The sequence below is a fragment of the Carettochelys insculpta genome, chromosome 1 (assembly GCF_033958435.1).
Source record: "Carettochelys insculpta isolate YL-2023 chromosome 1, ASM3395843v1, whole genome shotgun sequence".
Taxonomy (NCBI): domain Eukaryota; kingdom Metazoa; phylum Chordata; order Testudines; family Carettochelyidae; genus Carettochelys; species Carettochelys insculpta.
The window spans coordinates 19918420-19934992 of NC_134137.1; the positions used below are offsets into that span (position 1 = coordinate 19918420).

The 16573-nt window shown below is 47.3% G+C and overlaps 1 protein-coding gene across 1 annotated transcript; it reads right to left on the minus strand.

Moving 5' to 3' along the window:
• Nucleotides 1-1875: 1875 nt before the first annotated feature.
• Nucleotides 1876-10142, minus strand: KCTD14 (potassium channel tetramerization domain containing 14). Its single transcript, XM_074981261.1, has 2 exons — nt 9606-10142; nt 1876-5027 (listed from the first exon to the last, which is right to left on the minus strand). The coding sequence occupies exons 1-2, from the start codon at nt 9663-9665 to the stop codon at nt 4356-4358; spliced, it is 732 nt and encodes a 243-aa protein (XP_074837362.1). The 5' UTR covers nt 9666-10142; the 3' UTR covers nt 1876-4355.
• Nucleotides 10143-16573: the final 6431 nt, after the last annotated feature.

Consider the following 16573-nt stretch of genomic DNA (forward strand, 5'->3'; position numbering starts at 1 on the left):
ACTTACTTCTAGTGTAACTTAACTTCCTTTGTGAATTTATCTGTAGAAAGAGTGTTTCAGTTCAATCTAGTAATACAGAAGGGAAATTCATCCTGTTACTGTTTTCGGCAATGTGTTTTGACAAATAACTCCACATGTTCTCTGAAAGTAGCCAGAAGAAGCAGTTAAAAATGTTAATATATGTAAAAGAGTGTTTTGCTTCATGCCAGGATTTTTTTTTAAGTGCAATTAAGTTGATCTTTTGTTTATTTCTTTTGTTTAATTTAAATAACTGCCTGGGAGGGCAGGAAAAGAGGGGGAGCTTCTGTTGTTTTTGTTTATTTTCTCCTAAGCTGGGATGGGCTCTTGAAACAGTAACGTGAACTACCCAGGACTGCTGGAGTTGGGAGGGCTCTTTAAACCAAGTGAATTTTTTTGTTTTAATAGCTGCCGGAGAGGGCTGGGGAAGGTGGCTCTTCACACATACTTTGCCTCCCTCTGTATAGTGAGTATCCTGTTTCCCATTGTGTGCATTGTCCTTGCACCATTGCAGTTTATGTTGCTGACTCACTTAGACTGGCACATGCCAGAAGTTTTATTTTTTTTCCATACGACCATAACAGAAATGATTCATTAGACAGGTTGGGGAGGCCTGGGGAATTGCAGGGACAAAAAGGTGGGCCTGATGTAAAAAGTTTGCTCACCTCAATCTAAAATAACCAGCCTGATTTTCAAATAGCCCTGGAGTAGTTAATAACTTAAAATCACTATCTGTCTGAAATGTAAAAATAAATAAAAAACAAACTTCTGAATATTAAGGTTTTAAGAAAAGGAAGAGAACCCAGTCGAGCACCTCCATTTTCAGGCTAAGTTTTTCACTGAAGTCAAAAGAAGCTTTGCTTAAGTGGAGATTGTTGTCACTGGGCTGTGAAAAGCTGCGTTCGTGTTGTTGGAGGTATCTTTTGAGACTCTTCCATCTAAATAATTGCCATAGAGTTTCATTATGTCTCCTGGTGCACATACTCATTCGTAGCACTCAAAGAGATGAAACTGATGGCACGTATAAAAACAGTGAAATAGTGCTACATTAACACGTAGCGTACATTCAACTTAGATGGGAAAACCTCTGGGGCAGACCCTACCTTTTTGTTCTTTATTTGTACAACACCTAGTTCAATGAGTGAGAGGGAGCGCAAGAGAAAATAAATCCACACTGCAAATGCAGTAAAGCTACAGAAGCCTGATTTGCTGTGCTCACAATTCATATTTAATAGCAGTCCCCAGGCATTCTTCTTTACTGCACAGTGACACCTGCACATGTAACCCACACACCTAGCGGTGTGGTTCACTGTCCCATGTTGGCAAGTATCAGAGGGGTAGCCGTGTTAGTCTGGATCTGCAAAAACAATGAGGGGTCCTGTGGCACCTTCTAGACTAACAGAAATATATGAGCATAAGTGGACGAAGCTGACGAAGTGGGTCTTTGCCCACAAAAGCTTATGCTCATACATTTCCGTTAGTCTGTAAGGTGCCACAGGACCCCTCGTTGCTGTCCCATGTAGTGGCACCTAGCCCACTTACAGATAGGAAAGACTCAGACTGCTCTACAGCGTTAGCTGAGAGCCAGCTGACTTCTAGCTCAAACCAGTGCTCTGCAACCTTTATCACCTCGTAACACACTTCAGCAATTTATAATTTCATGGTATCCCCAATATATACAACCCAATACCCTCCTGCTCCCCCAGGGCCAGGCACCCCCAGCTCCTGGTCTAACATAATGCCCTCTCCCTCCCCCAGAGCTAGGCACCCCCAGCCCCTGCTCTAAGCCAATCCTCCTCCCCTCCTCCATAACTAGGCACCCCCAGCTCCCCACTATAACCCAATCCCTGCCCGCCCCAGAGCCAGGCACCTCCAGCCCCACCCCTGCACTCTAACTCAATGCTGGTGACTCACCAGAGCCAAGCAGCAGGGTGTGTGCAAAGCAGCAGACAGAAGTCCTAGCGCACAGCTCTGAGGCACACTAAGCACCGCTTCACATAACACTAGTGTGCCATGGCTTGTTGGTTGCAGAGCTCTGGCTTAAAGTGTAAAGAAAGGCTCATGCGCTAAGTTCTAGAGCTCCCCGGTTTGAGTCTGCGTGTGGGTGGTTACACACTGACTGCACAGTCAGGATATGAGCTGGGGTATTCTGAGGGGGGGTTTGAGGCCCAGTATTCACAGCACAGCTACAGGCTAGGGTGGCTGTGAAGCACTCGGAGGTGCTATGCTCTCACTGTCCCACAGACCCTCTCCACAGGGCAGTGATGGTGTAATGCTTGACAGACAACACATGGCAGCCACCCAGTAGCTTGGACAGTGAATCGAGCACCACAAACCCCACTCAAAATCCTCACTGCTTGCTTCCTGTCAGATTTTGACTGCAGAGCCTGTAGGGAAGCAGGAGAAACTGAAAAGGAGCTGGAAGAGGCACAGCAGGAAGACAGGCCAGAGGCACAGGAGAAGAGCCATGCTGCTAAGTGAGTAGATCTTTCACTCCCAGTCTAGGAAGTGAAGGAGCTTAGAGGAGCTGGGGATAAGGGAAGCATTCAGGTGAAAGGAGGGAGATCTCAGAGGCCAGTAGTATTCAGGATGGGAATTAAGGGGAAGAGCTCCCAGACTTCTGGGGTGCAGGAGGGCATTGGGGTGTGGGGAAGCCCTGGACATTTCTGCCCCAAAGTTCACCAGCCACCACTAAGTTGCATGTGCTTATAACACTCCTTCAGCTGAAGATCATGCACAGCTACACCTGAGAGACCAGTAGGTAAGTCTGTATTTGCAGCTGAGGCAGTGAGATTGGGTCATACCTGTGTGAATGTTCACTAAGCTAGTCCACCAGTAATAGAGTGTAGCTGCAACAGGGCATGCTGCAGGAAGGTTAGCTACCCTGAGTACATTTCCAAGGTCTCGGATAGGTATGTCCTCGGTGTGGTTAGCCCCTTCTGCCACTCTCACTGCATTTTACTTTTAGGACATTAATACAATGAGAGCTAGCCTGGGTATGTCTCTTTGAGCTGGGAATCACATGCACATTCCCCAGCTCCAAGTGCAGAGGAACCCTTCAAGTGAAGCTGTATTCAGACGCAGGATTTGGTGTACTCCCCTATTTATTCTCTTTCAATGACACTTCAGATCTGAGTTTCTGCTTTACAAAGATGATTTTTCCCAGATACTGCAAACACAGCATAGGATCTGGAAGCCAAACTGAATTCTTTTTTCCTCTTATTGTACGTATTTAGCAAGAGAAACATTTCTAGATCCACTTACGTGGCTGCTTTGAATTGCACTGACAGCAGTTTCTGGCTGTATGTCTGCTGAACTCCGTCCCAGGCCAGGACACCCATCACAGAGCAAGAGAGATACTTTAATGGTACAGAGCTGGTGTAGAGGGTCCTGCACTACCCACATCCCTGGCTGCTTGCATAGAATGAGGTCAGAATAAAGAGGGTGAGGCTAGGGCATCCTATGTTGCCTGCCTATGGTTTCAGGACTGTTAGCAATCAGTCTTAAATCTGCTCTGCCTTACGCTGGGCAGCCAGCCCTGCACACAATAGACTCAGGTTTGGGATAGTACGAGCTGGGTTTTACACCTGGCACACATCTCTACTTGTGTGGAACACGCAGTTTCGCCAGAAACCTGGTCATAGCTGACAGCACTGCTGCTAACAGACAAAAAATCAAAATGAAATCCAGCTTGTTCTCCTCTAGCCGATTGGGTGCTGCAGGGCCAGTTACTTCTCAGCGAAGTTAGCAGAAGGGACGGAAAGACCCAGAAGGCCCAGGCACGTTGAATGAGAAAGCCTCACATTTCTAACCAGAAGTCTTCTTTTCAATTCTACCTACTAAAATAGTGGTTCTTAATGTCTGATGAATTCGGCAGCTGACATCCCACGAGATCCTTCCATTGGCCTGTCCTTCTCTTCCCATCCACAGCACCATCCACAGCTTGGTTCCCAAAGGTTCTGCAGCCAGGGCCCTAGGTAGAGAGTCTCTGTATTAAAACAACAGAAGACAGGGGGCCAACAGCTCCTGTGGGCCGCGGGGGCAAGGTGTGAGAGGGGCTTGTCTCCGTGCCTCCAGAAGGGGGGGGCCTCAGGCAGAAGGGGCAGAGCTGGGGACATCCAGCCCTCAGCGCTGCCCTGCCTTCGCCCCAGCCCTCAGAGCCATGTGGAGTGGGCTGTGGCAGTGATTTAAAGGGCAGCAGCAGCAGGAGCCTCGGGCCCCTTTGAATCGCCAGGCCCCAGTGCAGTTGCCCACTTTGCTCTCCCTGTTGGCAGGCCCGAGAGAAGTCTATTCAGTTGAACAACCATTGCAAAATCACTGCCGACAGCTCCTTTTGGCTACCACCAGGTGAACAGAAACTGGTAGAAGAAGATGAAGGATTTGAACCGGAAGCCTTTTTCCATGGTGTGGGGCTGGAAGGAGATCTTGTACCCTTTGGCTTCAATGTCCATTTTAATGCAATCCAGCAGGTCAGAAATGCTCGGCGTCGCCTTCCAGGGGCCGAACTTCACCACCGATTTCTTGTCCGTCTCCAAACTGTTCAGGACGTCATGGCACTTGGCTGCATCCTCCTCTGTCCTGACCACGCACACTGTGACGCTGGACTGGCGGGACGCTACCGCCTCTGCCCTGGCGATGCGAATCATCAGCTCAATGTTCTCGCTGTAGTTGGGCACCCGGGCCAGAAACTGCCTCCTTGCCACCACCTCTCCAAAAATCTGAGGGGAGTCCTCCAGCTGCTTGACCAGAGGCTCAATGTCATAGAACAAGGCCTCTTTGTACACGTCCTGGATGCACTGGGTGGGCACCTGGTTACTGCGAAGGTATTCTAAGATGTACTTAAAATAGGTGCCTGGCCTGTCAATGAAGAACCGGCCCCCTGCGTCAGTCCTGAGCTTGGGCTGGCCCGTAAACATCTCCGCCAGCTTGGAGCCCGGGTGTTTCTTCAGGGTGCTCAGTGTCGTGGTGTACACCTCCCCACCAACATTCAGCTCCACGATTGGTGACACCTGTAGTCACAGAGGGACAATACCACATGTCAGATCAGTTAGAAATTAGAATGGGCCGGCTGATGTGACACTGCCCTCAACTGGATGGACTCAGAGCTGCTCCACTCAGTGTATTAATTTATATCCTGTTAATAAAGCAATGGGCAATCTAAGCTAGTGAATGGTCCTCCTACAGCTCCGTGGTCTGCAAGATTGTCGTAACCAAGACAGTCTCCCAGAATAGGACAGTTTTGCTAACTGCGATGGCGTACCCAGAATTTGTGGGTGTGCCAGATGAACTGGAGCAGCACTTTGGATGCAGAGGGCGTGTGTGGCTTTCATAGTCAATATTGCATGCAAGAGCATGCACCTTGCTTGACCTCGCTCCGCTTCGTGCTCTTGTTTATGTGCAAGCCACTTTATTAATACTGGTAGGAAAAACTACATGGACAGCCACTAGCAGAATCTGGCAACCCTGCTTGTGAGCAACAGTGAACAAAATGTCTTACAGGCCGCACATATGACCTTGGCCACTAACCAAGTGTCTAAGATACTTACATGATTCTCGTTGCCATTATAGTTAAGCATCTCATGCTCTGTAGTGGATCTCTTCACACAACACTCCTATCAGGAAGAGAAGCACTAATATCTTCATTTTACAGTTGGGGAGATGAGGCACCAAGAGACCATGTGAGCTGACCAAGGCCACAAAGGAAGCCTGTGGCAGAGCATGGAACTGACTCTGGGGTTCAGACATATGCCCTGACTGCTGGACCATCCTCTTTCTTTGCATTCTCTATTAGCTAAAGTGAGAGAGTCCTATGCCTTAGGAACAGGAAATGCTGAGTTCTCTTCACGCTAGTGTGATGTTTCAGTGAGGTGACAGCAGTAAGCCTGCAGCCAACCAAAGATTATTACAGTATTAATAACTAAAGTTTAATTTTCCTCTGCTTTTGGTTTGCACTTTCCCTTACAAGTCTGGAAAAGAACTGTGTGAAGTTTTAGTAATAAAAAACAAATTAGTTTTACCTATTGTGGGACACTGTTATAAGCCCCAAACTGGACTAGATTAGCTGTTCAAATACCACTGAAATGCAGCCATTGCTTGGGTGGAAGATAACAGTTGTTCAGCAAAGCCTACTAAAACTTCCCAGCTGTTTAGGCCATGAAGTGAAGAAGAATACACCAACCAATTTGAATTCTGCACACTATGTCACCACTATTGTGAAAAATGCTGTGGGGTCTTTCAATGCCCAGAGAGGTCACAGTCACTCTGCCAGCAGCATAATACCCCCAGTGCTGTCTAACGAACAAGTGACACCACGCCCTTCTCTGCATGGCTATTTATTTATGGCTGTCAGCCACCAAGCAAGTTTGTGTTCTCAGACCAAATTATTCCTGGAATGTAAGTGCAATTCATTATACTGCTGGAACCACACCTAGCCACTGGAAAAGCACCAGGAACAGACCTCCTGGCGTAGCTCACCTGGTCTTTTTTGTGCACATAGGGCTTCAGCTCCGTCAAAGCCACTAGCAAACTCAAAATGCTTTGCTAGTTCAGGGCTCAGGCTCAGCCCATAGCCAGAAAACATCAGGGAAATTTGACAAGTATCAGAGAGGTAGCCGAGTTAGTCTGTATCTTCAAAAACAACAAGAAGTCCTGTGGCACCTTATAGACTGACAGATATTTTGGAGCATAAGCTTTTGTGGGCAAAGATCCACTTCATCAGATGCCATCTGACGAAGAGGGTCTTTGCCCATGAAAGCTTATGCTCCAAAATATCTGTTAGGGAAATATGAAGATTACATCGAAGCATAGCTCCAAAAGAACAGTGAAATAAAAAGGGCCTGGTTCTCCATTGTCCTACACCAGGCATAGTCATTTACACCAAAGGAGACTGGGTGTCCAATGGTGTCGTTCACACTGGGAAGCATTTCATACCTGTAGGGTTACCCTAGTTGACCTTTCAAAAGAGAGGACACCCCAGAGAGGGAGTGTATCTGGATCAGTAGCTACCAGCTCACATGGTATTAATGTACTATACGTACTGTAACACATTAATACCACTTGAGTTGTTAGATACTGATCCAGATATGCTCCCACTCGGTGGTGTCCTCTCTTTTATATAGTGACCCTACAGAGATGTAAATGGCCACACCAGAAACAAGGAAAGATAGGTCAATCCCCAGCAATATTTACAGAATGGAACCTCACTGCATGTTTTTACACTACCCCACAAACCCCGTAAGTGCCCCCTAAGACCTAGCAATTTCACCCCACTGCCCAGCAAAGCTCAAACAGAAGGGCTGGGAAGCAAGATCTTGTACTCCTGAGTCTTCACTCTTTTTACAGACAATGTTTACAAAGGTTTGTCATCAATGACAACAGCAAACTACTCTGTCAAAGGAAATGAACACAATTTGCATTCACTAGTGCAGCTTTCTTAGCAATTTTATGATCTTTATTTGGTGACTCACTAATTGGTAACCCTTGGTAATGTGGCCTAGCAGAGAGAGCTTTGGCTTAGGACTCTGGAGACCTAGTTTTGGCCATGCCTCAGTTTCCCGATCTGTAAAATAGGGAAAAGACACTGACTTTCCAAAGTGCTGTGACAAGAAATGCTATATAACAGCTGGGTAAGACTACTGGGGACTCTCGCCGATAGCAGATCTACACTTAAAATGCTGCGGCTAAGCCACTGAAGTGTTCAGTGAAGAAGCTGTTCATATAGGGGCTCTGCCTTCTCAAGAGGCAAACTGTCCTGCTGAGTTAGCGCTGCCCACAGATGGGGTTAGGTTGATTTAATTGTGTCGTTCAGGGCAGGATGTGGATTTTTTCACACCCCTGATCGACACAGTCATAGTAACCTGATTTCCTAGAATAAGCCAGGCCTAAGTATCCTTACCATTATAACAAACCTGCTATGCTAGTCTGGCACTGATGTTTTTGCAAATTAAAACTTCAAGGATAATTATTGGCAGCTATTTAGGACCCTGAGGGGCAGGAAAATTTGGGTGTTTTTTAAAAATGTTATAAGAACATAAGAACATAAGAATGGCCATACTGGGTCAGACCAAAGGTCCATCAAGCCCAGCATCCCATCTGCCGACGGTGGCCAATGCCAGGTGCCCCAGAGAAGGAGAACAGAAGACAAGTGATTTATCTCCTGCCATCCATCTCCTGCCCTTGTTATGAAGGCTAGGGCACCATACTTTATCCCTGGCTAATAGCCATTTATGGACCTGACCTGCAAAAATTTATCAAGCTCTTTTTTAAACCCTAATAGAGTCCTGGCCTTCACAGCCTCCTCGGGCAAGGAGTTCCACAGGTTGACTGTGCGCTGTGTGAAGAAAAATTTCCTTTTATTAGTTTTGAACCTACTACCCATCAATTTCATTTGGTGTCCCCTAGTTCTTGTATTATGGGAAAAGGTAAATAATTTTTCTATATTCACTTTCTCCACACCATTCATGATTTTATATACCTCTATCATATCGCCCCTCAATCGCCTTTTTTCCAAACTGAAAAGTCCCAGTCTCTCTAGCCTCTCCCCATATGGGACCCTTTCCAAGCCCCTAATCATCTTAGTCGCCCTTTTCTGAACCTTTTCTAATGCCAATATATCTTTTTTGAGGTGAGGAGACCACATCTGCACGCAGTACTCGAGATGTGGGCGTACCATAGTTTTATATAGGGGAAGTATGATATCTTTTGTCTTATTATCGATCCCTTTTTTAATAATTCCTAACATCCTATTTGCCTTACTAACTGCCGCTGCACACTGCGTGGATGTCTTCAGAGAACTATCCACTATAACTCCAAGATCCCTTTCCTGATCTGTCGTAGCTAAATTTGACCCCATCATGTAGTACGTGTAATTTGGGTTATTTTTTCCAACATGCATTACCTTACACTTACCCACATTAAATTTCATTTGCCATTTTGCTGCCCAATCACTCAGTTTGCTGAGATCTTTTTGTAGTTCTTCACAATCCCTTTTGCTTTTGACTGTCCTGAACAACTTGGTGTCATCTGCAAACTTGGCCACCTCACTGCTTACCTCATTTTCTAGATCATTGATGAACAAGTTGAACAGGATCGGTCCCAGGACTGAGCCCTGGGGAACACCACTAGTTACCCCCCTCCATTGTGAAAATTTACCATTTATTCCCACCCTTTGTTTTCTGTCTTTTAACCAATTCCCGATCCATGAAAGGATCTTTCCTCCTATCCCATGACCACCTAATTTACATAAAAGCCTTTGGTGTGGGACCGTGTCATATTTGTTCCAACAAATATAAGTTGAAGTCACGTTCATTCCCACCCGTTCAGGAGTAGAAGTCACTGTGCAGGCTGTGTCACTGCCAGACTCTTGGTGTCTAAGCTGGAGGCATCATTATGCTCAGAATGGACAATGTAATCAAACTGGATCTAAAAGCTTTTCATGCAGTCTCCTCTGGGTGGTGGCTGAGCCCTGAGTCTCAGAAATGGGAAGCAGACAAAAAGCAGTGTAACATCCAGAGTGGGGAAAAGGGAGGTGCTGGTCCCATCCACAAACAGCCCAAACCCCTCCAGACAACACTGCCAGGTCCTCTCACCGTTTGTAGGCTGCTCGTGACTTGTTTCCCAAGGGATCTGTGCGCCGATGAAATGCTCATCTCCCCCAGGCCTGCCGGCAGAAGGATAGAGGAGGCTCAGAAGTATACGAGGAACTTGCTGCTTGGTGCTCAGGTCTTGGCTCCTCTCTGACTCTCTGCTGGCTTCTGCCCAAGGGGTAGAAGCTAGCTCCAGGTCCCCCGCTCTCCCCCTCAGCTCCTGTGCAGTGACTCAGGTCTGCTCCCGGCTCCTGCGTGGGACTCCAGTAAGACTGCACAGGTGCTGCCGTGCCACCCTTACAGGTGAGACAGAGCAGAGGGCTGAGCCTGTACACGGAAGTGTTTACTCATCAGTCCTCTGGCAAATAGCAGACAACACCTTGCACGGGGCAAGGTGGACCTGGGCTGGGTGCCCAGTGCGTCCGCCTGTGATATCAGTGCAGTGGCTAAACCCCAGAAAATCCCTCCCAGTGCACAGAGTCTGCCCAGGACCACAGCCATATTCAAGGACTGTCTGGCTGAACGAGTTACACCCTGCTGTTCTAGGCTTTCAGCCTCCCTGCCCTCCTGCTTAAAGATATAGTGGTGGGTTAGTCTGAACCATAAATCCCATCGTTCATGTGCACTCTGGACAGCATGTTAACACTCAGATGACCGTGCATTGCTGTGTCTTCTGGGCTGCTCAAACACACATTAATTGAGCTGGTGAAAAAGACCAGCGGTGAAGATCCACTCAACCCAGAATCTTTTTAACAGGTCACAAATATTTGGTTAACTTCCCCACCTCACTCAGTTGTTCATACACCTAGAGTGAGCTGAGCTTAAAGCTGGAAGGTACCAGAAATTCCTTGCTTATGGTATTGCCAATGTAGCTGGAGTGAGGCAGCCTCAGAAACCTCATGAGATGGGGGTGGGAGCTATGCTAATAAGATTTCCAGACAGATCGTTAAAGCTCAGAGGTTCACATGAATTCCAAAGTGGATAGGTTGACCAGTTGGCCTGATAGTTTCAGGACCCCTCTATTCTCCTGTTATTAGGGACTTTGTTTCATATATATGGAATAGTTTTCCTCCCTACCCCCCTTAAAAAGTGTCCCAGTTTCCCTGCCCCTCCCCCCCACGCCTTGCTGTCTGGTTATCCTTAAAGGATAGAGAATGCTGAATCCAAGACCTGACCCAAAAATATTGCTGAAATTCAGCTACATAGCCGCACCTTGCAATATGGCCTCATCTCTCCTCCAGATTTTTGGAGGTTCACCTGTTACGCGTGAGGCCAGTGTGTCCTCTCCTGATCCTGTCTGGCTTTCTTTCTTTGTGCATCATTCTCACAGCTGGACTGTGTCCATTTGCAAATGTTCTTGTCAACTCCTTTGTTGGTTTTGCTTGGTGTGGGTTTGCCTCCTGCCCTCGCACCTTTCCCAGAACTGGGCTTTAAAGTTTGGTCTAGAAAGAAGCTTGAAGCACAAAGTAAAATAGATTTGAATTTGCCCTGAGTATCTAGTTATTGAAATTAAAGCTTTTATCAGCAAAGGGTTAATCAAAGCCAGTCACAAGTTCCATGAATGACTCATGTACCTGAGTGACCTTGTCAGTGAAGCTGGCCCAAGTCTAGATGGTATGATGAAACACAGACCAGAGGAATGTGACATGCTGTTAGCTTATGGTCAGAGCTGTAAGCACATCTCCCCAGAGATCCTCAGTTATGATCCATGTCTGAGTTGCTTTTTTTTGTGTGGGTGCTTGGATTTTCTTTGCCAGGCAGAAAGAGTTAACAGATCTGAGTGCAGTGAAACCTGAGATGTCCTTGGAGGCAGGAGGTTATGTGAGTCTCTTAACACATAAACAATTGAGACTGACTGGAAAACAGTGTGTTGGCACGTCTGAATTTTCTAGGTCACTGATTTTTTCCAAATCCCATTCTTAGAGGGGCTGGCTAACTTATGCCTTTCAAACATCCTGGATTTAATCCACTTGTAACCCTGAAGCTGTTGACTGATATAAATGCAAAGTTTGTTCTGTACAGTGAGTCTTTGTTACGGAGTCACTAGCCTCTGTTCCTCAAGCTGCAGGATTGAATGGATAGACCCTCACCTCTCTATCCTTGCAAACTTTTAGTTAGAGCAGTGGTTCTCAACAAAGAGTCCGGGGCCTCTTGGGGGGGCAGGGGCACAAGTGGGTTTCAGGGGCTCAACAAAAATAAACCAGAGAAGGGTCAGTGTTGGACTTGCTGGAGTTCAGGGCAGAAAGCCAATGCCTGAACCCCACCATCAGGGGCTGAAACTGTAGCCCAGATAGCTTTGTGGGGGCCCTTGTGGCATGGGGCCCCAAGCAACTGCATTGTTTGCTACTCCAGAATACCAGCCCTGGCTTTTCATCTTCTGGGTATGCAGAAAACAGTTGTGGCAGGTGGATCATGGAGTTTTTATAACTTTTGGTGAGCCCCCCAGGAAAAAAAAAACTAAAAACCCACAACTAGAGCTTAGCAAATAAAGGTGCACTTTGCTAACACTCCTCAGCAGGATTTCGCAAAACCAAACCCAGGAGAACTTACCACTGTTCCCCTTAATCTTTCCACCCATGTGCAGAATAAGTTTTGTAATAGGCACCAAGGCATGTGAGGATGTGCACCACCAGTAGAAACAAAAGTTGCTGGCTGTGGGTGCTCTGCTAATCAGCTGGGCAGCACTTGAATCTCTCCTGAGTGGCCATCCAAGCTGTCAGCATATAGGGAACACGGGTGCTTACAGCTCTCCACATCTGAGGATAGGCCCTTCAAAAGCCCAGCAGAGCTCTCCCCCAGTTTAAGCAAACGCGGTAGCAGTAGGAGACTGCTTTCCTCTGGTGGCTCAGCCTCCTGAAGGGGTCACAGTTCCTAGGCTGTGGGTTTCATTCTCTTACCCCCACTTTTTGCTGATGTCAGTTATCACTTCATTATCACCAGTGTTAATGAAGAATTTGAGTTGTTTGGCTGAAAGGTGCTGCATCTGTGAGATGTGGTAGGCTGGTTGTTACTGTGCTGTTTAGCTCACAAAACCCTGCTCACAGGATGGCTGGTTTTCAGACGCTGTTCCAGAGTCCTCGTATTTGAGCTTCTCCCATGTGGATTTTTTGTTATGGCTTTTTTTGACTTACAACTGCCCAATCACCCCTGTTTGAAGTGGGATTAAAAAACTCCCTCTTCCCCTGCCCATGGCTTCCTCTCCAGTGTGGGCACATCAGAGGGTCAGTTCTGGGGCCAGTTTTGTTCAATATCTTAATGAATTACCTGGATGAGTTGATGGATTGCACCCTCAGCAGGTTTGCAGATGACACTAAGCTAGGGGGAGAGGTTGATACACTGGGAGACAAATTGGAGGACTGGGTCAAAAAAAAAAATCTGATGAGGTTCAACAAGGGCAAGTGCAGAGTCCTGCACTGAGGACAGAGGAATCTCAAGCACTGCTAAAGGCTAGGAACCGACTGGCTAAGCAGCAGTCCTGCAGAAAAGGACCTGGGGATAACAGCTGAGTATGAGCCAACAGTGTGCCCTTGTAGCCAAGAAGGCTAATGGTATACTGGAGTGCATTCGTGGAAGCATTGCTAGCAGATTGAAGAAAGGGGTTATTCCCCTTTATTCGGCACTGGTGAGGCCACATCTGTAGTATTGTGTCCAGGTCTGGGCCCCCCATTTCAGAAAGGATGTGGATGCACTGGAGATAGTCCAGCAAAGGGCAACACAAATGATTAGGGGGCTGGAGCACATGGTTCATGAGGACAGACAGAGAGATTTGGGCTTATTTGATCTATAGAAGAGTGTAGGAGGATTTGATAGCAGCCTTCAACTACCTGAAGGGGAATTCCAAAGAGAGAGAGGCTGTTCACTGTGGTGACAGATGATGGAAAAAGGAGCAATAGTCTCAAGCTGTGGTGGGGGAGGTGTAGGTTGAATATTAGGAAAAACTGTTTCCCTCAGAGGGTGGTGAAGCTCTGGAATGGGTTACGTATGGAGATGGTAGAATCTCTCTCCCTAGAGGTCTTTAAATCCCGGCCTGACAAAGCCCTGGCTGAAATGGTTTAGTTGGCATTGGTCTTGCTTTCAGCAGGGGTTGGACTCAATGACCTCCTGAGGTCTCTTCCAATGCTATGATCCTAAGAATGTCTGAATGCTGGATCAGTGCCTTGCATGCTTTGAACTTCAGTAAATCACAACCATTGCTGCCAGTCCTGCCTTTTGCATCCCAGCCACTGATCAGCTCCACCCCTGTTGGTACACAACACCAACCCCATTAAGGAATGCCAATCCACCCTAAGCAAGTTCTGCGGGAGCCATCAGATCCCAGACAGCATGCCCTGGAATGCAGGATTCCAGTTCCGCAACAGAAATTGCTCATCAGCATCCCCTTGCTCAAGGGACCATAGTACAAAATGTGTTATGGTTTCTGGCCTGCAGGTCTCTGCTAGCTTACTCAGCACCCCCAAAATTCTCCCCCTGCCATGAAACTGATTGCATTCAGTAGGAGTGAGACCATGAAACATCTTGGAAGATGTGGGTCTGAGTGCCTCCTCGGGAGTGCTGTAAGCCCTACAGGCTGGAGCCGAATTGTGCATCCAACTAAAAAGACACCTTTTTGAGTCTTTTGCGCCTCTCATCAGAGGCTCTCAAACCACTTGAGCGTTAGCTAACACTCTACATTTTCCACAGCCGGGTACATGGAGGCAGAAAACAGCCAGGGCCTTGGCAGAGAGCACACATCAGGCAGTGGTAGAGTCAAGAATGGTGCCGCAACGTCCTGACAGTGTGGCCAACCCCTCTATCATGAGATTGCAAATAAGTACAAAGGAGGGTGGTGTTTCCCTTCCATTTCCTGAGGCACTGGGGAGCACTTTCCTCTCAGTTTCAAGGACTAGACATTTCTTTTCAAACGAGCAATGAGATTTTTCGCCTCATCACATGACTCCAGGGGCTTCAGAAAGACACCAGGTATCACAAGACTCATAAAGCCACGGGAACTGGGACTATTGCTTTCGTAGGCTCTAACCAGCAGCCCCCATGCTAAGAGATCCAATGACTGAGTCTAAAGTACTACCCTTTGCTGTAGCCCATAGCAGGTTACAGCAGATATGCTTTCGCCAGAGATCAGCGAGCCTGTGCCAGCGCCAGCCCATCTCGAGTTTCTCTGACAGTCAGGCTCAGGCCTTCACTACTGTCAAGGGATGAGTTTGTAAAATCCTGAGGCTTCAGGGACCCCTAGTGGATGGATCCTGTGGTACCTTATAGACTAACAGAAAAGTTTTGAGCATGAGCGTTCGTGAGCACAGACTCACTTCGTAAGTGAGTCTGTGCTCATGAAAGCTCATGCTCAAAACTTTTCTGTTAGCCTATAAGGTGCCACAGGACCCTACGTTGCTGTTACAGATCCAGACTAACACAGCTACCCCTCCGATACTAGTGGATGGAGTGAGGCCTAAGCATCCTCTGAGCAGTGGGCCATTTTTGTTTAGGCACCTAACTAAAAATTACAGGGGCCAGATTCTCCACTAGTGTAAATTAACACAGTTCACTGGCTTCCCAGCAGTGACACCAATTTACACCACTTTACGGTGTGGCCCTTACATGCCTTGCTTTAGGGGAGAAGCCCTGCAGGGAGATGGAGTAGGTGACTCTTTGCATTCTTTAACCTCAGTCTATACAACTATAGAAAAAATGATTATTTATGGGCTCTACAATGGAATGGAGTCAGTTTTTCCTTTCAAAATGGGAAATTTAAAATCTGTGAGTGCTAGTAATCAGTGAGTCAATTTATTTAATGCTACTGGGTCAGATTTTCAGCTAATCTAAAGTGGCAGAGAGGGCACTGGTGAAATTGGTGTTGCTGTGTTGATTCATACCAGCTGAGGTTCTAGCCAATGAAGAGTGCTTGTGCTGGGAAATCAGAAGCAAGATTGTTTTGAGAAGAGCACCATGCTTTTGAATAACTGAGAAAAATCTCAAATGAACAATGTAAATGAAAAACCAAAACCAAAACCAAGAGTATCATTCCAGGGGCTATTCTGGGGGACTTCCTGGAGACATTCTTGCTGTGATTTTGTAATTCTGTCAGTGGGAGCAATCCAACACACACAATTCTTGTGCTGCCGTAAAATTCTTTCCCAGGTTAGGACTAAATTTATTAGCCAGCTCTTAATAGCACAAAGGGAATAATTAATGAGGCAAGTGAAAACAGGTCACTGGGACGCCCTAAGTAAAGAGTTGCCCATTACAAAAGGATGCTTTTCAAATACAGGACGCCATAGACTGCCTCATAACAATCCTGTGATATGTTATTCATAATACACAGATGGGGAAATTAAGTCAAATACAGTCAGTGATTTGCCCAAGGAAGCACTGAATCAAGAATGGTACATTCCCAGCCTTCCGCTCCAACCACTAGACAACACTTTATTTTCCGTGTGCTCCAATGGGGGTAGCGGAGAAGCTCTTCCAAGAGCGGTTTCTGGGGCTGTGCTCCCCCCAGCAGAAGGGAGGGGAAGAGGCAGCATGCAGACCCACACTCCTTCCCCCTGCAAGCCGGATCTGGCCCATGGGGCTGGGGCTGACCCCCACCTGCAATGGGGAGGAAATGCTGGACAAGAACCTTGCAGGGCGAGGAGGTGCAGCGAGGCTGGAGCACGAGCATAGGCTCTTTACTGTAGGTCGGGCGAAGCCCTGAGCCTTTTGGCCCACCTGCAAGGCAGCTGCAGGCCACTAGTGGTCTGTGGGCTGCAAGTTGAGAACTTGGGCAGTAAATCAGGGTGAGCAAACTTTTAATGTGGGGCCCCACCTTTAATCCCTGCAGTTAGCAGCAACCCCCTCCCCCCCGCACCAGCCCCAACCTGTGAGCTCTGGGAATTTGGTTCCCAGGTCTGGTATTTTGACTGTGACAATTATATAAATCAGATGCCCCAGAGGAAGAGCCCAGCTTTGCCTTTCATCTGAGGACATACAGGAAACAC